Below are 23,163 nucleotides of genomic sequence, written 5' to 3'. Positions count from 1 at the left end.
TGTACTTTAAGAATGAAATTGTATTATGTTTGTACAATCGATTATGTAATAGTTATGCTTAAATGAAATTGTAATTGTACAAGTGTACCACCTTTCATGTTGTGAACAAGTAACTGAAGCCCCTGCAAAACTTATGATTTTACAGAGTTCCCGTGGGCCCCTCCTGTGGCACAAGCAGGCGTATTGAGTGTGACTCCTCTGGGTGTTGAAGGCTGTTTCTAAATAAGTAGAGACCATTAAAGGCGCCGAGGTGGGATCAAGGGAATGATTCTTAAAAGTGTTTTGAAGAATCAAAGGGGGGACTGTGGGAACAGAATTTTCGAGAACAGAACTATTGGGGACTTTTAAAGTGAACTAATCAATTAAGTATAGCCTACTAACAAACGCGACATGAAATCGTGTGACATTGATCACAAGTCGTGGGAGTCAGTTGCCAGCATTCGCCAGAGCTGGTGGGCAGCCATAAAGACAGGGCTAAATTGTGGCGAGTCGAAGAGACTTAGTAGTTGGCAGAAAAAAAGACAGAGGCGCAAGGGGAGAGCCAACTGTGCAACAGCCCCGACAAACAAATTTCTCTGCAGCACCTGTGGAAGAGCCTGTCACTCTAGAATTGGCCTTTATAGCCACTCCAGGCGCTGCTTCACAAACCACTGACCACCTCCAGGCACGTATCCATTGTCTCTCGAGATAAGGAGGCCCAAAAGAAAGAAAAAAAAAGAAACTAACAAAATAACCTCAGAGCTGCAGAGACAGCTTATCAGAAATGACTTCATAACTTCAGGGCTGCAGAGGCAACTTATCAGCAGAAACAGGCTAACAAGCAGAAACTAACAGGAATCTCACCATTGGCCTTGCAGCTGGTACAGCTCAATAGCAGAAAGAGACATTATGCTTCAACAATACTCTTCTTATCGCATCACCCAGACATGACACATTCCCAAGGAACAGTTAGTGTGAGAAACATACTGACCAGGCAAACCCACGCCCCTTGTCCGAGGGTGGCTCAGCCTAACGGTCCGAAGAGATAGGGGAATAAGAAACTGCTTGAGGAGAGGATGACAAGGCAGTACCCCAATCAGACCCCGACACCAAGAAACTGCAGAAGTTTGTAGACCAATTGGGAACAAAGAGTAGGTGTTACTGATTTGTATGAATAACTATAATAAGGCTTGATTTGGCGCAAAGAGTTAGTTCAGTTCAGTTCGGGGGAGGGTTAGTTCAGGGTTAGTTTAGTGTGTGTGGTGCTTTAGTTTTAGGTAGTTCAGTGTTAGTTCAGTGTATGTGTTGCTTTTAGTTTTAGTTCAGTTCATTGTTAAGTTTTCTGAAGATGTAACAATTAAGTACTGCAATAAAGTTTCTTAAAGCTACAGTTGGACTTCGTCTCTTTTTGGTGTAACCAATGAGAACAGGAAAATTGAGACCCAACACCCACCCAGAGTACATTCTACACCCTTAGTGCTTCCTCCAAGTGGTGTTCAACATGGAGGAGTACTGATTCATCAGCTGAGGGAGGGGATTGGCAGTAATCAGCAGGAGATTTCCTTGCCCATGTTTGACCTGATGCCATGAGACTTCATGGGGTCCAGAGTCGGTATTGAGGACTCCCAGGGCAACTCCCTCTGACTGTATACCAGTGTGCCACCACCTCTGCTGGGACAGGACATACCCAGGGATTGTGATGGCAGTGTCTGACACATTGTCTGGAAGGTATGATTCCATGAATGTGTCAGGCTGTTGCTTGACTAGTCTGTGGGACAGCTCTCCCAACTTTGGCACAAACCTCCAGATATTAGTAAGGAGGATTTTGCTGGGACGACAGGGCCTTGTTTCCGCTGCCTAGATCAATGCCGGGTGGTCCGTGCAGTTTCATTCTGCTTTATTGACTTTGTAGTGGTTAGATACAACTGAGTGGCTTGTTATGCCATTTCATTGTCAACCACATTGCTGTGGGGTCTGGAGTCATATGTCAGCCAGACCAGGAAAGGACAGCAGATTTACTTCCCTAAAGGATATTAGTGAACCAGATGGGTTTTTACAGCAATCAACAATGATTTCATGGTCATCATTAGACTAGCTTTTAATTCCAGATTTATTAATTGAATTCAAATTCCACCTCTGCTGTGGTGGGATTCGAACTCATGTCCCCAGAGAAATACCCTGGGTCTCTGGGTTATTAGTCCAGTGACAATACCACTAAGCCCCATATAAAAGGAAGGAAATAATGATGAACTTCATAACACTCTTGTTCAGCCTCAGCTAGAGTATTATGTCCAATTCCATGTCACAATTCAAGAAGAATGTGAAGGCTTTAGAGACGGTGCAGAAAAGTACTATGAGAATTGTTCCAGGGACTTCAGTTACTTAGATAGACTGGAGAAGCTGGGGTTGTTCTCCTTGAATAGAAGGCTGAGAACAGATTTGATAGAGGTGTTCAAAATCATGAGGGGCCTAGTCAGAGTAGATAGAGAGAAACTGTTCCCATTGGCGAGGGGTTGAGAACCAGAAGACACCGATTTAAGGTGAATGGCAAATGATCAACGGCGACATAGTGAAAAGCCATTTTACTCAGCAAGTGGTTAGGATTTGGAATGCACTGCCTAAGAGTGTGGTGGAGACAGAATCAATCACGGGTTTCAAAAGGGAAGTGGACAAGCACCAGAAGAGAGAAAAATTGCCGGGCTGTGAGGAAAGGGCAGGGGAGTGGGACTAACTGAGTTGTTCTTGCAGAGAGCCAGCATGGACATGATGGGCCAAATGGCTCCTCTCTGCTGTAAACATTTTATGTTTCTAAGTACATTCCTGTACATGAATGTGCTGTAAGTCACACAAGTCATGTAGGGCCGAGCTTCAGTCCCTAGTCTGTGTTGTATTGGTTCTTCTCTGTCTAGCTGGGAACAGCACAATTAACATCGAAATCACTGGTTTAGGGAGGGTTGGCAATCCCACCCCTGATCACTATCAGTGGCATCTGCTAGAAAGTACAGTTTGTAAACATTGGAATCAGAATCTTACAGCACAGAAGGAGGCTATTCAGCCCATCGTACCTGTGCCAGCTCTTTGAAAGAGCTCGCCAAATAGTCCCATTCCCCTGCTCTCCCTTTAGCCCTGCAAATACTTTTCAAGTATCTATCCAATTTCCTTTTGAAAGTTACTATGGAATTTGCTTCCACTGCCCTTTCAGGCAGTGCATTCCAGATCACAACAAATCGCTGCGTGAAAAAATTATCCTTATCTCTCCCACATTCTTTTGCCAATTATTTTAAATCTGTGTCTTTTGGTTACTGACCCTCCTGCCAGTGGAAACAGTTTTTCCTTATCACAACCCATTGCAATTTTGAGCACCTCTATTTGTTACAACAATGGCTAGATTTCTAAAGTGCTTCATTTGGTTGTAGCAAGAACTCCTATTTATATTGCAGCTTAAACATATGAAAGTGTCTCAAGACGGTTCACAGAACAGTCATCAACATTTGACACGGAGCCACATAAGGAGGTATTAGGACTTACGACCAAAAGCTTGGTTAAGGAGGTTGGTTTTAACAAGTGTCAGAAAGGAGGAGATGTGGAGGGGTTTAAGGAGGGAATTCCAGAGTTTAGGACCCGGGCAGCTGAAGGCACGGGAGCCAATGGTAGAGCAATTAAAATCTGGGATGTGCAATAGTTCAGAATTGGAGCAGGGCAGAGATCGTCGGAGGGTTGTGGAGCTGGAGGAGGTTACAGAGATAGGGAAGGGGCGAGGCCACGGAGGAATAACGATTTTAAAATTGGTCTGGAGTTCGTGAAAGGCGCTACATAAATGCAAGTTATTTCTTTTATAGAGACTACAAATGGTGAAAAGTCGAGGAAGATGGAGAATCATTCTACAAGTATATACCCCACACTCGCCCCGTTTGTACAAAGTAATTGAATGACGGTGAAGTATCTGTAGAATAATCAAGGCATGAATCGTTTACCCTGCTTACTGATTATCCCACCGTGTTTCGCTTACAATGAGATTTATATTCAATCCCTGACTCTCTTAATCGGATCGACCGGATTTGCGTGTCAGACATTCTCAGTTACACAGAGGGATAAAAAAAAATCCTAAACACAAGCAAACGATGCTTAACAGTCAGTCCAGGAAATTCTTGATCAAATATTAATTTAAAAATCACATCCGCGAATGGCTGGACAGTATGTAGATATAACCTGTTACTAACTAAAAAGCGGACGGGTTAACAAGGAAATCTCTCTCTCTCACAGACACACACACACACACACACAGCCTCTTGTGGGGATTTGCAACATTGCCTTATACCCGAGAATGCTCCTCCCCACTCTGATCAATTTCGGTGCTGCAACACCCCCCCACCCCCCCCCCCCCCCCATCGCTTCCCTGCCCTTTTAAACTGGGGGAGAGGCAGGTGTATGAAATTGACAAGGGTCAATCGCACCTACACGATATGTGTGGAAAAATTCACTCCACAACCGAGTGTCCTTAAGCTAGACCAGAACCAAAGCCTTTTCCTGTTATATTTATGTACAATATATATATATTTAACAATAAGGTAAAGCTAACCTGGGCGGTTTTGAGGGTTCCCAATATCTGCAGAAAATGTAATTCCCATCCGCGTTGACAAAATGCGACAGATTCTTGTAAGGCAAACCTTGAGGAGTCACACGGTCCCCTGTTTCTTGCAACATTGTAGTGCAACTGCGACAACACCTAGCACACATTTCATTTAAAAGAAGGAGACAAAATAAGTCAAAAGTTACAGATTGGGGCTTTTTTCCGAAGTATAATAGCGACTCTCGGTGAAGTTGCACCCTTTGATACAGTGACCCATCTCTCAATGCATCTGTAACAATGCACACCACAGAAGACGTTTGGAATGAACACAGAACAGAGCACCGACCTTAAATGAATACACGTAACAATCACAGAACACACGGAAACTCTTCATTCGGTGGCAGGACGCTTCTGCTTTTCTGTCAAGTTGCTTTAGATTGCACTTGCAATCTTCTAAAGATTTATTTGCACTATCTTCCCTCTAAGTTGAGGAAACCAGATCGACTGCCTCTGGCGATGTCCTGATGCTGTCTCTTTCGCTAATTTGGTATTTTGTTTCCTAAAAGAGAGCGAGGCAGACCCGGATACAAGGAGGAGGAAACTCTGTCATGTATGTACGCACGCCAGCTCTCTCCCCCTTCTCCATGAATAATTAAGGACATATCAACACTAGAGTCACAGAATTGTTACAGCGCAGAAGGAGGCCATTCGGCCCGTTGTATCTGCACCGGCTGTCTGAAAGAGCAATTCACTTAGTTCCATTCCCCTGCCTTCTCCCTATAACCCTGCACATTCCTCCTTTTCAGATAACTGTCTAATTGCCTTCTGAATGCTTCAGTTGAACCTGCCTCCCTCACACTCTCGGGCAGCGCATTTCAGACCTTAACCACTTCCTGCATGAAAAAGTTCTCCCTCATGTCACTTCTGCTTCTGTTACCAGTTACTTTAAATCTGTGTCCTCTCGTTCTCCATCCTTTCACGAGTGGTAACAGTTTCTCTCTATCTACTCTGTCCAGACCCCTCATGATTTTGAATACCTCTTTCAAATCAACTCTCAGCCTTCTCTTCTCCAAGGAAAGCAGTCCCAACTTCTCCAATCTATCTTCGGAACTGAAGTTCTTAATCCCTGGAACCATTCTTGCGAATCTTTTCTGCACCCTCTCTAATGCCTTCACATCCTTCCTAAAGTGCGGTGCCAAGAACTGGACGCAATACTCCAGCTGAGGCTGAACTAGTGTCTTATACAAGTTCAACATAACTTCCTTGCTCTTGTACTCAATGCCTCTATTAATAAAGCCCAGGATACTGTATGCTTTATTAACCGCTCTCTCAACCTCCCTGCCACCTTGAATGACTTATGCACATATCCACCCAGGTACCTCTGCTCCTGCACCCCCTTTTGAATTGTACCCTTTATTTTATGTTGTCTCGCCATGTTCTTCCTCCCAAAATGTATCACTTCACATTTCTCCACATTGAACTTCATCTGCCATCTGTCTGCCCAGTCCACCAACTTGTCTCTGTCCTTTTGAAGTTCTACACTTTCTTCCTCACAGTTCACAATGATTCAAAGGTTTGTATTTATTTAGAGATACAGCACTGAAACAGGCCCTTCGGCCCACCAAGTCTGTGCCGACCAACAACCACCCATTTATACTAATCCTACATTAATCCCATATTCCCTACCACATCCCCACCTTCCCTCAATTCTCCAACCACCTACCTACACTAGGGGCAATTTACAATGGCCAATTTACCTATCAACCTGCAAGTCTTTGGCTGTGGGAGGAAACCGGAGCACCCGGCGAAGACCCACGCGGTCACAGGGAGAACTTGCAAACTCCGCACAGGCAGTACCCAGAACTGAACCCGACGGGACCTGATGACACGTGTCGGGTTCGGGTTGGTTGGTTCGCTCTTCTGGGTTCGGCATTCGGGCTCGGGTCAGGCCGGGCCGGGTCGGACACACTCTATCACCACCTCCGGTACATGGCTCCAATCTTAATGTACTTTTTAAACAAACCTTTCAAGTCCAGTTACAGTTTTTGTTGCTTATCAGCACGAGCTTAAAAAGTGAAAAACGGAAACTAGGTTAACTGAACATTCCAGTGGTCGGATCGGGTCGAGCCAGGCGTGGGAAAAAATGAAAGGACTCGGGCCAGGTCGGGCTCGGGTCGGATGTGGTTCTGTCGGGCTCGGGTCGCGTTTCATTCGTAGACCCGAGAAGGCCTTTACCCCATATCCCTTGATTCCTTGCGAGACCAAAAATCCACCTCTCCCAGCCTTAAATGTATTCAGTGATCCACAACCCTCTGGGGTGGAGAATTCCAAAGATTCACAACCCTTTGACTGAAGTAATTTCTCCTCATCTCAGTCCTGAATGATTGGCCACTTATCCTGAGACTGTGTCCCCGTGTTCTAGATTCCCTGACCAGTGGGAACAATCTCTCAGCTTCTACCCTGTCGAGCCCTTTCAGAATCTTGTATGCCTCAATTAAATCGCCTTTCATTCTTCTAAACTCCAGAGAATATCGACCCAATTTACTCAGCCTCTCATCATAGGACAACCCCTCATCCCAGGGACCAATTTAGTAAATCTTCACTGCACTGCTTCCAGTGCAAGTATATCCTTCCTTAAATGTGGGGACCAAAACTGCACACTACTCCAGGTGCGGTCTCACCAAAGCCCTGGACAATTTTAGTAAGACTTCTTTGTTCCTGAACTCCAATCCCCTGGCAATAAAGGCCAACATGCCATTTTCCTTCCTAATAGCCTGCTGCACCTGCATGTTAACTTTGTGCGTTTCTTGGACAAGTACCAAGTCTCTCTAAACATCAACACTTACCAGTTTTACACTTTTTAAAAAAATATTCTGCTTTTCTATTTTTATGACCAAAGTGAACAACTTCAGACTTCCCTACATTATACTCCATTTGCCATCTTGTTGCCCACTCACTTAACCTGTCCTTATCTCTGTGCAGCCTCTCTACATCCTCCCCGCAACATACCTTTCCACCGAGCTTTGTATCATCAGCAACTTAGATACATTATTCTCTGTCTCTTCATCCAAGTAATGAATGTAGAGTGTAAATAGCTGAGGCTCCAGCACTGATCTTTGAGGTACTCCACTATTCACTGCCTGCCAACTTGAAAATGCCCATTTATGCCCACTCTCTGCTTCCTGTCTGTTAAACAATCCTCTATCCATGCTAATATATTACCCTCAACACCACGAGCCCTTATCTTGCCTATTAATATTTTATGTGGCGCCTTATCAAATGCCTTTTGAAAATCCAGGTATACTACATCTACTGGTTCCCTTTATCTACCCTACTAGTTACATCCTCAAAAAACTCTAATAAATTTGTCAAACAGGATCTCCCTTTAGTAAAACCATGCTGACTTGTTCTAATCAGACTATGCTTTTCCAAGTGCAATGTTAAGACTTCTTTAATAATAGTTTCCAGAATCTTCCCAATGACTGATGTTAGGCTAACTGGCCGGTAGTTCCCTGTTTTCTCTCTACCTCTTTTCTTGAAAAATTGTGTAACATTTGCCAACTTCCAATCTGACAGGACCATTCCTGATTCTAAGGAATTCCGGAAGATCATAGCCAGCGCATCCACTATCTCTGAAGTTATCTCTTTTAGAACCTAGGATGTAGGATATCTGGTCCCGGGTACTTGTCAGATTTTAGTCCCCTCAAGTTTCTCCAATACTTGTTCTCAGCTGATATCAATATCCTTAATTTCCACATCTGGATTCCCAATTATACACATGTTGGACAACACAGGAGCAATGTTTGATTGCCCTTTCTTATTCATGGACTTGAAGGAGAGCTGGTATGCCTACATACATGGGCACAAAGAGCTTCCTCGACCTTGTACCCAGTCTTTTCTGTACTCTTTTATGGGATGTGGGCATTACTGGCAAGGCCACCTTTGTTGCCCTAATTGCACTTGATAACTGAATGGCTTTCAAAGGCAGTTAAGAGTCAACCACATTACTGTGGGTCTGGAGTCACATGTAGGCCAGACCAGGTAAGGACAGCAGATTTCCTTCCCTAAGGACATTTGTGAACCAGATGGATTTTATAACAATCATGTAGTTCATCATCATCGTTACTGAACTAACTTCCTTTTCCAGATTTTTATTATTAATTGAATTTAAAATTCACCAGCTGCCAATGGTGGGATCAAACCCGTTTCCTCAGGGTAATAGCCTGGAATAAAATCAAGAAATACTGGAAATACTCAGCAGGTCTGGCATCATCTGTGAAGAAAAAAGCAGAGTTAACGTTTCAGGTCAGTGACCCTTCATCAGAACTGGCAAATATTAGAATGTAAAAGGTTTTAAGCAAGTAAAGCAGGGGTGGGGCAAGAGATAACCGAGAGAAGGTGTTGATAGGACAGAGTCACAGAGAATAACTGACCAGAAGGTCATGGAGCAAAGGCAAACAGTATGTTACTGGTGTGCTCAAAGACAAAGCATTAGTGCAGAGAGGATGTAATTGATAGAAAAATGAACAGCCTGGCCCCAAGCACAAACATGGAAAAAACAGTGGGTAGGCACAGTAGAAAACCAAACTAAATGAACTAAAGTAAAATAAACAAATAAAAAAGAAAAATAATTAAAAATAAAAATAAAAGGGGGGCCCGTCATGCTCTGAATTATTGAACTCAATGTTGAGTCCAGAAGGCTGTAGCGTGCCTAATCTGTAGGTGAGATGCTGTTCCTTGAGCTTGCATTGATGTTCACTGGAACACTGCAGCAAGCCCAGGACAGATATGTGGGCATGACAGCAGTGGGGGGGGGGGGGGGGGGGGGGGGCGGGGTGTTGAAATGGCCAGCAACCAGAAGATCGGGGGTCCTGCTTGCAGACTGAGCGGAGGTGTTCCGCAAAGCGCTCACCCAATCTGCGTTCGGTCTCTCCAGTGTAGAGGAGACCCACACTGTGAGCAGCGAATACAGAATACTACATTGAAAGAAGTACAAGTAAATCGCTGCTTCACCTGAAAGGAGTGTTTGGGGCCTGGGATAGTGAGGAGAGAGGAGGTAAATGGGCAGGTATTACACCTCCTGCAATTGCAGGGGAAGGTGCCGTGGGAAGGGGACGAGGTGGTGGGGGTAATGGAGGAGTGGACCAGGGTGTTGCGGAGGGAATGATCCCTTCGGAATGCTGACGCGGGAGGGGCTGGGAAGATGCGTTTGGCAGTGGCATCACGCTGGAGGTGGCAGAAATGGCGGAGGATGATCCTTTGGATGTGGAGGCTGGTGGGGTGGAAAGTGAGGACAAGGGAAACCCTGTCGCAGTTCTGGGAGGGAGGGAAGGGGGAAAGTGAGGACAAGGGACTATTAGCCTGGACTTTTTGGATTACCTAGTTCAGTGACATTACCACTTCACCCCGCTCCCTCCTTTAGAAACAAAATAACCAATTAGCAAAGACACGTCAAATGGAATTGACCTGGTTTCATACTTTGCAAACTCCAAGTGAAGGAGAAGGAAGTGTAAAAAAAAATCTTAACAACCTTTTAGGAGTTTGTGGGCAAATGTAACTTGAAGCGACTTGGCACAGAAGCAGCTCAGTCCGGAATGAAGAGTTTCCGTGTGTTCTGTAATTGTTTCGTAGTCCGTTACGTGTATTCGTTTAAGGTCGGTGCTCTGTTCTGTTTCCATTTCAAACGTCTTCTTTGGTGTTCACTGTACAGGTGCATTGAGAGATGGGTTACTGTATCAAAGGGTGCAACTTCATGGAGAGTCGCTATTATGGCCACAAAGTTTATTTTTGAAGTTTGATACTTCTAAAATCAACGAACATATAACTCGTTGGCTTGTTTATTCTCTCTCTTAACGACATGTGTGCTGGGAGATGCTGTCGTCGCTGCTGTGCCCGGGAGAAGGATTCTTCAAATCGTAAGACTCCTCAAGGTTTGTTTTACAGGGACCTAGCACACATCGTCAACGCGGACGGAAAATACTTGTTTTGCAGATATTGGGTACCAAGACACCGCCCAGGTCAGCTTCACCTTATTGTATATAAATATAACACGAAAAGGCTTTTGGTTCTGATCTAGTTTAATCACTCTCAGTTGTGGAGTGAGTTTTTCACAGATATTGTGTAGGTGCAATTGAGCCTTGTCTATTTCATACACCTGCCTCTCCCCCAGTTTAAAAGGGGAGGGAAGAGATGGAGGCATGTTTTTTAGGACTGAAATTGATCAGACTGAGAAGTAGCATTCTGGGGCATCAGGCTATGTGTCAGTCCCCCACTATGGGGGTGGGTGTGAGGGCGAGGTGGAATCAATACGGCCCCATTTTCAGGTGTGCAGGGACTGCAATGTGGGATTACCTGCGCCCAGTCCTGTTGAGGCAGGTAACATGCAAAGTGGAGCTGAGGCCACAATCTGATCAGTCATGGCGGAGCAGGCTCGAAGGGCTGAATGGCCTACTCCTGCTCCTAAATCGTATGTTTGTATGCAAACTTTGTGCCTCCTGCTCATCAACATGATTGTGGCATGCTGTCCAGTGCGAAACGCGTTGCTGACTGCAGGCTCAACAGGTGTCCCACCAGCCATGTACAGCACTTCTAAAAGGCAGCCTGCCCCGCTTAAAGGTGAGGTACATTTAGGCTACAGCAGCTGCTGCAGCAGTTTCAGGAAGGCTTGGATGGAAGGAAGAGGAGTAGTAATGGAGCAACAGGGCAGCTCGGTGAAAGACGCTCTTTGGTCTGCCCGAAACTTGCTGGTCTTCCAGCGCAAAGACTTGTCCACGACCGAGTGTTGCAGACTGGCACATTCCAAGGTCCAGCACTATGTGCTGAGGGACGCACTAAAGCTTGGGGCAGCCGCCGCAAATGCCCAATGGGGAAAGACCACTGTGTAAGGTCCTCTGCCGTAGTATACCGAGAGGCTGGAACCCGTGTAAAACCCCTAGGGCTGTCTGCACCAAATATGTTTTTGCTATGTAATGTAAATGTACGTTGCATATAAAATGAATAGTTGTGAGGCTACTCATGTTCTGTATTGAGGAACCTGATCATTATTTTACTTTCGAAATGTCAAATTTGAACTGTCTTGTAATGTATTTTTTACAAATTTTTATGAATAAAGTATATTTTTGGAAAAGAACAAAGAGGTCAGTCCACAAGGCCCTACAGGAAAAGGAGATGGTGGATCCTCTTGGATGGTTCCCCGAGCAGACTGCCAAAGTCAGAATCACAGAATAATACAGTGCAGAAGAGGCCCTTCGGCCCATCGAGTCTGCACCGATGCAGTAAAAATCATTTGGCAGAATGCTTCATCACCAGAACTTTCAAACAAAAACCAAGATGTAGCTTGGCTGGTGGTGAGAAGGGCCCTCCGCATCAGATCCCTCCTGCAAGTCCGGAATCTCACTGCCTCCGCACGCTGCCCTCGAGGTGGCTGTGGTGGGAAGAGACTGTTGCCCACCTCCTTCTGGAATGTGCCTTTGCAAAGCAGGTCTGGAAAGAGATGCAGTGGTTTTTGTCAAGGTTCATCCCAAGCAGCTCTGTAGCTCTACGGGCTGTTCCCAGGGATGCACACTGAGATAAACATCAACTGCTGCTGGAGGACTATCAATTCAGTGAAAGACGCTCTTTGGTCTGCTCGAAACTTGCTGGTCTTCCAGTGCAAAGAGTTGTCCACAACCAAGTGTTGCAGACTGGCACATTCCAAGGTCCAGGACTACGTGCTGAGGGACGCACTAAAGCTTGGGGCAGCCGCGGCAAAAGCTCAATGGGGAAAGACCACTGTGTAAGGTCTTCCCACCATAGTGAACCATGGGGCTGGAACCTGTGTAAAACCCCTTGGGCTGTATGCAACAAAATATGTTTTTGACGTGTAATGCAAATGTGCATTGTATGTAAAATGGAATGGCAGGAGTTGTGAGGCAACTCACGTACAGAATGAATCTGATCTCTATTGCACTTTCTGAAATGTCAAATTTTAACTGTTTTGTAATGTATTTTTTACAGATTTTTATGAATAACGTATATTTTTGGAAAAAAATAGGTCAGTGAGAGGGCTCCCAGGTTCTCGGATATGGTGTTGGGGGCCTTAAGTGATGGAGGAGAGAGGCCATGTTTCTACAGGCGGCCCTCAAGGCACACCTCCCAAAGGGATTGGAAGTAGGTGGCCACAGAGGTCAAGTCCCGGAGTCTGATCCAGAGGATCTGGCTGCAGTGCCACAAAAAGTTCAAAGACATCATGAATGGTCAAGGTCAGTGAATGCATCTTCAAATGGCATCTTCTACAACAACAACAAGAACTTATATTTATATAGGAGATACAGTCCTGGAGCAATTGCATAACCTCATATCCCTTACCTGGGATGAGAAGCACATGCTAGGGGATCTCAGGGACGCTGTGATTGCGACCATCTTCAAGAAAGGAGATAAGTCTGATTGCGGTAATTACAGGGGAGTCTCCCTGCTGTCTGCCGCAGGGAAGATCATTGCAAGGACCCTCCTCAACCGCCTCCTCTCAGTGGCCGAAGAGCTCCTCCCAGAATCGCAATGTGGATTCCGCCCACAGGTATGACCTTCACTGTGTGGCAAATCCAAGAAAAATGCTGGGAACAGCAGCAACCGTTTTCAACTTCACAAAAGCCATTCACTCTGTCAATCATGAGGGTTTATGGAGAACCCTCCTCAAATTTGGCTGCCCTCAGAAATTTGTCTCCATCCTTCAGTTACTACAAGATGACATACAAGCTGTGATCTTTACCAATGGGACCACCACAGACCCTATCTCCACGAAGACTGGGGTCAAACAAGGCTGTGTCATCGCATCAATCCTCTTCTCCATCTTCCTTGCCACAATTCTGCACCCTACCTCCAGCAAGCTCTCCATAGGAGTGGGGATAACCTACAGGACAGGAGAGAAATTATTCAACTTTTATCACCTCCAATCCAAAACTGTCACTCCAACCTCAGTCACTGAGCTTCAGTATACAGACGAGGCTCTTGGAGACTGAGCTCCAAGTCATCATTGACTCCTTTACCAAAGCACATGAGAGGATGGGCCTTCTGTAAACACTCAGAAAAGGTGGACACATTCCATATCTCAGAAGTCTCCTCTCAGCAAAGGCAGACATAGATGACGAAATCCACTACCACCTCCAATGTGCTGGCTCAGCCTTTGGGTAACTGAGGAAAAGAGTATTTGATCACCAGAACCTCAAACCCAGAAGTAAGGTCATGGGTAGCAGTGATCCCTGCACTCCTATATGCTTTGGAGACTTGGTCAATCTACAGCATTGGAGAAATACCACCAACGCTGTCTCCGCAAAATCCTTCAAATTTGTTATAAAAACAAAAAGTGCTGGAAATACTCAGCAGGTCTGGCAGCATCTGTGGAGAGAAAAGCAAAGTTAACATTTCAGGTCTGTGACCTTTCATCAGAACTGGCAAAGGTTAGAAAAGAATTAGGTTTTAAGCAAGTGAAGGGGAGGGGGTGGGGCAGAGGACAAAGGGGAAGGTGTTTGATAGGGCAGAGGGTGATTAAATAACAAAGCTGAAAGCTGTCCTGGGACAAAGATGGGGCAGAGGGCAGGAAATCCACCTTCCCCTTTGCTCTCACCCCCAGCCCCTTCCCCTTCACTTGCTTAAAACCTAATTCTTTTCTAACCTTTGCCAGTTCTGATGAAAGGTCACAGACCTGAAATGTTAACTTTGCTTCTCTCTCCACAGCTGCTGCCAGACCTGCTGAGTATTTCCCTTTTATTTTAGCCTTCAGATTTGTTGTCAGGATAGGCAATGTAATGTCAGCATTCTCTCCGAAGCTAACATTTCTAGCAATGAGATGCTAATCACCCAAAACCAGCTTCACTGGGCTGGTCAAGTTGTTCGCATGCCTGACACCAAGCTTCCAAAACAACTGCTCTACTCCAAACTTCATTGCGGCAAGAGACTCCCAGAGGACAGAAGAAATGCTTTAGGGACATGCTCAAAGCAGCCCTGAAGAGATCTAAATTTCTTGGTAAACCCTGGCCCACGACTGCCCAAACTGGAGAAGAAGCATTCAGGAGCATGCAGAGGCCAAGTCCAGGCAGCAGAAGGATTGCACAGACCCCCAAGACACTCATCTACTCGATCCCACAGACACCGCCTGCCTCGCGTGATAGAGTCTGCAGATCGAGAGAGAGAGAGAGAGTTCACTCAGAGAGCAGGAAACAGCGAGAGCGGAGCGGAGCATAAAGAGACCGGGAGAGAGAGAGCGAGAGTTCACTGGGAGAGCAGGAAACAGCGAGAGCGGAGCGGACAGGAGTCCAGGCACGCCGGAGTTTGAAAACAAAGTGAGCAGTGACATCACAGGAAAGCTGCAAGGTTGGTGAATAACAGCAGTTAGGGAGTATCAGTAAATAGCTGTTGTAGTACACCACTGTTAGGGTGGGTGTGTAAATAACTGGGTGAAAGCGTCTCAACAACTGGCAGACTAAAAAAGCTTATAAATTAAGTATTAATAATAAGGAACAAGTGAGTATCTGGTGAGTATTTTTTTGGGTAAGGTTTATTTTAACTAGTGAACTATATTGCTTTTTAGTAGGATTTATCAGTACTAGTAAGGTTTGATTAATAATTCTAAGGTGTTGTAGTATTGGTAAGGTTTTTTTTAGCAGTAGCAAAGAGTCAACTAATAAATAAAGGAATAGCAGGGATGCTTCAATCTCGAGAGTGTACCTCCTGTGCTATGTGGGAGCTCCAGGATGCTTTCCGTATCCTGGATAACCACTTTGTGCAGGAAATGTCAATTGTGGCAGCGTGAGCTCCGGGTTTTAGAACTTTAGTGGCAGCTGGCGACCCTACGGTGCATTCATGAGGTTGAGAGCTACGTGGATAGCACGTTTATAGATGTGGTCACCCCACAGCTTAAGAGTATGCAGGGAGAGAGGGAATGGGTGACCACCAGGCAGTCAAAAAGAATCAGGCAGGTAGTGCAGGAGACCCGAGTGCATCTCACTCTCCAACGGGTATTCAGTTCTGAATACTGAGGAGAGTGATGCTTCACCTGGGGAGTGCAGACAGAGCCAAGTCCATGGCACCATGGCTGGCTCAGCTGCACAGGGGGGTATAGGGAAGACTGGAAGAGCCATCGTGATAGGTGATTCAATAGTCAGGGGAACAGACTGCCATTTCTGTGGTCGCAGACGTGAATCCAGGATGGTGTGTTGCCTCCCTGGTGCCAGGGTCAAGGATGTCACCGAGCAGCTGTAGAGCATCCTGAAGGGGGAGGGTGAACAGCCAGTAGTCGTGGTCCACATAGGAACCAACGGCATAGGTAGAAAGAGGGATGTGGTCCTGCAGTCAGAATTTAGGGAGCTAGGTAAGAAATTAGCGAGCAGGACCTCAAAAGTAGTAATCTCCGGATTACTCCCAGTGCCACGCGCAAGTGAGTATAGAAATAGAAGGGTAAGACAGATAAATGCGTGGCTGGAAATATGGTGCAGGAGGGAGGGCTTTAGGTTCCTGGGACATTGGATTGGCTCTGGGGAAGATGGGACCTGTACAGGCCGGATGGTTTTCACCTGAACAGAGCCGGGACTGAGTTCCTTGTGGGACGTTTTGCCAGTGTTGTTGGAGAAAGTTTAAACTAGTTTGGCATGCAATGGGGACTTGAGGGTAGACTCAGTTAGGACAAAATCAGAAATGAAAATGGAAGGCAGAAACCTAATGGATGAGTCTGGAAGACAGAGGAAACGAGGGTTAGAAAATTAAAAAAAGAGTTTGGCAGTGCTCAAGGGTATCTATTTCAACGCAAGGAGTACAGCAAATAAAGCAGATGAGCTGAGGGCACAGATAGAGAAGTGGCAGTATGATGTCATAGCTATTACAGAAACATGGCTTAAGGAGGGACAGGAATGGCAGCTCAACGTTTCTGGTTACAGGGTTTTCAGGCGCGATAGGGAGGGGGATATGAAAGGAGGGGGAGTGGCAATTTTGGTCAAGGAAACTATTACAGCTATGAGGAGGGATGATATTTTGGAAGGTTCATCAAATGAGGCCATATGGATTGAGCTACAGCACAAAAAAGAGGCAATCACACTGCTGGGAGTGTACTATAGACCCCAAACAGTCAGAGAGAGATAGAAGAGCAGATATATAGGCAAATCTCTGAGAAGTGCAAGAACAATAGGGCAGTAATAGTAGGGGATTTTAACTACCCCAATATTAACTGGGATAGTTTTAGTGTGAAAGGAATTGAGGGAGCAGAATTCTTGAGGTGCATTCAGGAGAACATTTTTGCCCAGTATGTAGCAAGTCCAACAAGAGAGGGAGCAGTTTTAGACTTCGTTTTAGGAAATGAAAATGGGCAGATGGAAGGAGTGGCAGTGGGAGAGCATTTTGGTGGTAGTGATCATAATTCTGTCAGTTTTAATATAATTATGGAAAAGGACAGAGATAGAACAGGAGTTAGAGTTCTCAACTGGGGCAAGGCTAATTTTACTAAACTGAGGAGTGATTTTGTGAAAGTCGACTGGAAACAGCTACTTGAAGGTAAATCAGTGTCTCTGGGAGGCAATCAAAGGGGAGATTCAAGGGGTTCATAGTAAACATGTTCCCACAAAGAAAAAGGGTGAGGCGGCCAAATCTAGAGCTCCATGGATGTCAAGAAGCCTACAGGGTAAGATAAGGCAGAAAAGGAAAGCTTATGTCAGACACCGAGAACTCAATACTACAGAGAGCCGAAAGGAGTATAGAAAGTGGAGAAGTGAAATCATAAAGGAAATTAGGAAAGCAAAGAGAAGATTTGAAAGAATATTGGCAAGCAAAATCAAAGTGAACCCAAAGATGTTTTATCAATACATTAAGAGTAAGAGGATAAGTAAAGAGAGAGTAGAGCCCATAAAAGACCAAAAAGATCACCTATGTGTAGGGGCGGAAGATATTGGTATAGTTCTTAATGAATACTTTGCGTCTGTCTTCACAAAAGAGGGGGACGATGCAGATGTTGTAGTTAAGGAGGGGTGTGAAGTATTAGATGTGATAAACATAGGGAGAGAGGAAGTATTAATGGGATTAGCATCCTTGAAAGTTGATAAATCACCAGGGCCAGAAGAAATGTACCCTAGGCTGTTAAAAGAAGCAAGAGAGAAAATAGCAGAAGGTCTGACCGTCATTTTCCAGTCCTCACTGGATACAGGTGTGGTGCCAGAGGATTGAAAAACTGCTAACATTGTACCTCTGTTTAAAAAAGGAGCAAGAGATAGACCGAGTAATTACAGGCCATCAGTCGAACCTCAGTAGTGGGCAAATTATTGGAATCTATTCTGAGAGAGAGGATAAACTGTTAATCAAGGATAGTCAGCATGAATTTGTTAAGGGAAGATCTTGTTTGACCAACTTGATCGAATATTTTGAAGAGGTAACAAGGAAGATAGATGAGGGTAGTGGAGTTGATGTGGTCTACATGAATTTTAGAAAGGCTTTTTGTCAAGGTCCCACATGGCAGACTGGTTAAAAAAACAAAATCCCGTAGGATCCAGGCAGTAAGATGGATACAAAATTGGCACAGTGGCAGGAAACAACGGGTAATTGTTGACGGGTATTTTAGCGACTGGAGGGCTGTTTCCAGTGGCGTTCCGCAGGGCTCAGTACTGGGTCCCCTGCTTTTTGTGATATATATTAACGATTTGGACGTAAATGTAGGGGCATGAGCAAGAAGTTTGCAGACAACACAAAGATTGGCCGTGTGGTAGATAGCGAGGAGGATAGCTGTAGGCTGCAGGAAGGTATTGATGGTCTGGTCAGATGGGTAGAAAAGCGGCAAATGGAATTTAACCCGGATAAGTGTGAGGTGATGCATTTTTAGAAGGTCAAACAAGGCAAAGGAATACATGATTAATGGGAAAATACTGAGAGGAAGTGAGGGATCTTGGAGTGAAGGTCCACAGATCCCTGAAGGTAGCAGGACAGGTCGATAAGGTGGTTAAGAAGGCATATGGAATCCTTTCCTTTATTAGCCGAAGTATAGAATATAAGAGCAGGGAGGTTATGTTGGAACTGTATAGCTCATTGGTTAGGCCACAACTTGAGAACTGTGTGTGCTTATATGGTTTCATTCTTATCTATTTAATCAGAGCCAAAGTATCAACTGCAATGGCTTCTCTTCCCACTCCCACACAATTTCCTCTGGTGTTCCCCAAGGATCTATCCCCCCTCCTATTTCTTATCAACATGCTGCCCTCAGCAACATCATCACCATACACAGCTTTAGTTTTCACATATACACTGATGACACCTATCTCTACCTCACCTCCTTCTTTGGCAGTCCCTCAGGATGGAGGATAACTTACCCCCCACTCCAATTCAGTGCGTTCTAAGATGGCTAGCAGTCCTATGCGCGATAGAATCATGGAATCATAGAAAGTTTAAAGCACAGAAAGAGGCCACTTGGTCCATCGTATATGTGCCGTCGAAAAAGATCCAACTATTCTAATCCCACCTTCCAGCATTTGGGCCGTAGCCCTGCAGGTTATCGGCACTTGAGGTGCATATCCAGACTCCTCATTACAGAAAGGATGTAATTGCACTAGAGAGGGTACAGAGGAGATTTATGAGGATGTTGCCAGGACTGGAGAAATGCAGCTATGAGGAAAGTTTGGATAGGCTGGGATTGTTCTCCTTGGAACAGAGAAGGCTGAGGGGAGATCTGATTGAAATGTACAAAATTTTGAGGGGCCTGGATAGAGTGGAGGTGAAGGGCCTATTTACACAAGCAGAGAGATCAATGATGAGGGGGCATAGATTTAAAGAGATTGGTAGAAAAATTAGAGGGGAGATGAGGAAAAGCTTTTTCACCCGGAGGGTGGTGGGGGTCTGGAACTCATTGCCTGAAAGGGTAGTTGAGGCAGAAACCCTCAGCTCATTCAAAAGGAGTCTGGATATGCACCTCAAGTGCCGCAATCCGCAGAGCTACGGCCCAAATGCTGAAAGGTGGGATTAGAATAGGTGGATCTTTTTTGACGGCACAGACACGATTGGCCAAGTGGTCTCTTTCTGTGCCTTAAACTTTCTATGATTCTATGATTCTATGGCGCATAGGACTGCTAGCCATCTTAGAACGCACTGAATCGGAGTGGGGGGGAAGTCATCCTCCATCCTGAGGGTCTGCCAAAGAAGGAGATGAGGTAGAGATAGGTGTCATCAGTGTATATGTGAAAACTAAAGCTGTGTATTGTGATGATATTGCTGAGGGCAGCATGTTGATAAGAAATAGGAGGGGGAATAGATCCTTGGGGAACACCAGAGGAAATTATGTGGGAGTGGGAAGAGAAGCCATTGCAGGTGATACTTTGGCTACAATTAAATAGATAAGAATGGAACCATATAGGTGCAGTCCCATCCAGCTGGACAACAGTGGAGAGGCATTGGAGGATGATGATGTAGTCAACCATGTAAAGGCTGCAGACAGGTCGCGAAGGATGAGGAGGGAAAGTTTACCATGGTTCCAGTCCTATAGGATGCCATTTGTGCATTTGATAAGAGCAGTTTTGGGTACTGTGGCAGGAGCAAAACCTGACTGGAGGGATTCCAACATGGCATTCCGGGAAAGCTGGGCATGGATTTGGAAGGCAACAGCACGTTCAAGGACCTTGAAGAGGAAATCTACCCACCGCACCATGAACCTATTTCACTGATTAATGCACCACAATCCCATCACTCACTTATCAGCAATCAGGACTCACGTCTAACATTCAGATGCTCCAGGTCACCCTCACACACTTACCAATCCATCTCTTGCAGTTTATATAAAATTCCAGCTATTCAGCCACTGAGCAGCCCAAATTGCTCTTGTCCATGCCAAGGTAGTGCAATCCGAAGCCAGGCCCTCAAGGCCCAAAGCTGTTTGAGCGTGTCTTTCAGGGCCATCTGCAGTCATGGAAACATAGAAAATAGGAGCAGGAGTAGGCCATTCGGCCCTTCGGGCCTGCTCCGTCATTCAAAAAAGATCATGGCTGATCGTCTAATTCAGTACCCTGTTCCCGTTTTCTCCCCATATCTCTTGATCCCTTTGGCATTACAAAATATATCTATCTCCTTCTTGAATATATTTAATGACTTGGCCTCCACTGCCTTCTGCGGTAGAGAATTCCACATGTTCACCACCCTCTGAGTGAAGAAATTTCTCCTCATCCCAGTCTAAATGGCATACCCCGTATCCTGAGACTGTGACCCCTGGTTCTGGACTCCCAGCCATCGGGAACATCCTCCCAGCATCTAGCCTGTCTAGTCCTGTTAGAATTTTATAGGTTTCTATGAGATCTCCTTTCATTCTTCTAAACTCTAGTGAATATGGGCCTAATCGACCCAGTCTCTCCTCATACGTCAATCCTGCCATCCCAGGAATCAGCCTAGTAAATCTTCTTTGCACTCCCTCCATGGCAAGAACATCCTTTCTCTGATAAGCAGACCAAAACTGCACACAATACTCCAGATGTGGTCTCACCAAGGCCCTGTATAACTGCAGCAAGACATCCATGCTCCTGTACTCAAATCCTCTTGCAATGAAGACCAACATACCATTTGCCTTCCTAACTGCTTGCTGCACCTGAATGCTTCCTTTCAGCGACTGGTGTACAAGGACACCCAGGTCTTGTTGCACCTCCCCTTTCCCAATCTATCACCATTCAGATAATAATCTGCCTTTCTGTTTTTACAACCAAAGTGGATAACCTCACATTTATCCACATTATACTGCATCCGCCATGCATTTGCCCACTTACCCAACTCGTCCAAATCACACTGGAGCCTCTTTGCATCCTCCTCACAGCTTACAGTCCCCCCCCAGCTTTGTGCCGTCTCCCCAGTGAAAGTCACTGGCTTCCATCAGCCATGCTACAGTCACTGGGGTAGCACTATATAGGAGCATGAGGGCAGGCAAAGGTGCCCACAAGACAAGTACTAAAGGAATGCACAAGAGTGAATACTTTAGTTTTGTATGTATTATTGAAAACATTGTTGGATAAAGTTGTTATGGAATGGATTTTTTTGGTGATGGCTTTTATTTCAGGATTTTGGGCAAGAGGATGCTGTGATGGTCCATAGCAGATGGATGAAAAGGTGGGGAATTGTGGAGCAGTGCTGGTGTGAGAATGAGATTTTAGAGGAACTGGAGTCTGAGTAACTGCTTACAGCCAGCCCTTGTGGAGTGAAGGGGCCCTGGATGCTTCCTCCTCTTCCTCCTCTTCCTCCATGTCCTGGCAAGGGCTGTGCTATCATGACAGTGAGGTTTTGGAGACGCAGCAGACCACCATGAATTTGAAGACACATTCCGGCAAATACTGGAGGGCTCCCCCTGCATGATCCAGGCAGCGGATACATTGTTTGAAGATGTCAATGGTCTGCTCCATGACGTTGTTAGTGGCAGAATGACTCTCATTGTAGGTAGGTTGTCCATGAATGGTTGAGTAGCAGAGGGGACTCATGAGCCAGGTGTAGAGTGGGTGGCCCTTCTCACCAAGCAACCAATCTCTGGTTTGTCATGGTGGCTCAAAGACGGAAGATATGGCTGACTGGGAGCCAGGTTAGCAGGCATTCACTGACATGATTCTTGATGCATTGTCGATCACCAAATACATGTCCATTGTGTGGTAGCCTTGTGATTGCAGTACATCTTCCTGTTAATATCTGGCACCTGCAGGACCATGTGCATGCGGTCCATGGCTCCTTGCACCATTGGGAATCCCAATTGCCTAGCGAAGCCATGTGTCCATTCCTCCTGCTTCTCTCCAGTAAGAGAGAAGACTATAAAGCCCCCTCTCCTTCCGGACAGGGTCTCTGTCACCTCCCTCTTGCGACGATGCATAGTGAACTTTGAGATGTTGGCAATGTCACCTGCTCCTGTCTGGAAGGATCCGCTGACATATTGAGGGTGATGGTTATCATCATTCGGGACTGAAATGAGGAGAAATTACTACGCCCAATGGGCTGTGAATCTTTGGAATTCTCCACCCCAGAGGGTTGTGGATGCTCTATCATTGAATACATTTAAGGTTGGGATAGATAGATTTTTGGTTTCGCAGGGAATCAAGGGATATGGAGAACAGGCGGGAAAGTGGAATTGAATCCCAAGATCAGCCATGATTCTATTGAATGGTGGAGCAGGCTTGATGGGACATATGGTCTACTTTCCTCCTATTGTGTTCTTCTATCTTCACAGCCATTGGCAGTGCCATTCTCGCCCTACTCTGTGGTTGCAGGTCCAATTACAGGAGGTCTCATTATTCAGTCACCACCTCCTTGGTAAAACATAGCCATCAGACACTGCACCTGGCTGAGGTGGAGGTAGGAGAAGTGCTCTCTGAAGCCCTTTGGTGGGTAGGACTTTCTGTTGAGAGTCCTCCTCCTCCTCCCTCTGTGTACAGTTTCCCCCCTCTGCTGCCTGTACTCTATCTCCCTGTCATGCTGCAGCCCAAGTGAAACTGCAACTATCGCCCTCGTTACTGAAAGCAGGCTTTCTCCTGACAGACCTCCCAGCTCCTCTGACCTCCATTTCAAAGTTCAGCACCACTCCGTTATGAATCCAGAACTTTCTTCAAACTCCTCCAATTACACAGTATTTCTTTTTACTCTGCAGCAGCAAAGGAAAGTCA

General features: G+C 45.6%; 2 protein-coding genes across 3 annotated transcripts in view; one reads left to right on the top strand and one right to left on the bottom strand.

Moving 5' to 3' along the window:
* LOC137380268 (monoglyceride lipase-like) overlaps nt 1-5,392 on the bottom strand; it is an 82,860-nt gene extending 77,468 nt beyond the window's left edge. Inside the window, exons 1-2 of one of the 2 annotated variants that reach the window (XM_068052156.1) lie at nt 4,896-5,392; nt 4,559-4,705 (exon numbers count right to left, since the gene is read on the bottom strand). In XM_068052156.1, coding sequence (XP_067908257.1) covers nt 4,559-4,683 — 125 coding nt within the window. In that variant the 5' untranslated portion in view covers nt 4,684-4,705; nt 4,896-5,392. The remainder of the gene's footprint in view (nt 1-4,558; nt 4,706-4,895) is intronic. The other variant, XM_068052155.1, reaches the window with a different exon arrangement.
* A 5,014-nt stretch (nt 5,393-10,406) lies between these two features.
* LOC137380351 (monoglyceride lipase-like) overlaps nt 10,407-23,163 on the top strand; it is an 87,235-nt gene continuing 74,478 nt past the window's right edge. The window contains exon 1 of the mRNA XM_068052279.1: nt 10,407-10,560. Within this exon, the coding sequence (XP_067908380.1) occupies nt 10,407-10,560 (154 nt within the window). The remainder of the gene's footprint in view (nt 10,561-23,163) is intronic.

The sequence above is a fragment of the Heterodontus francisci genome, chromosome 19 (genome assembly GCF_036365525.1).
Source record: "Heterodontus francisci isolate sHetFra1 chromosome 19, sHetFra1.hap1, whole genome shotgun sequence".
Classification (NCBI taxonomy): domain Eukaryota; kingdom Metazoa; phylum Chordata; class Chondrichthyes; order Heterodontiformes; family Heterodontidae; genus Heterodontus; species Heterodontus francisci.
The sequence above is the reverse complement of the archived record's forward strand: the minus strand, read 5'-3'. Positions and strand labels throughout refer to the sequence as shown.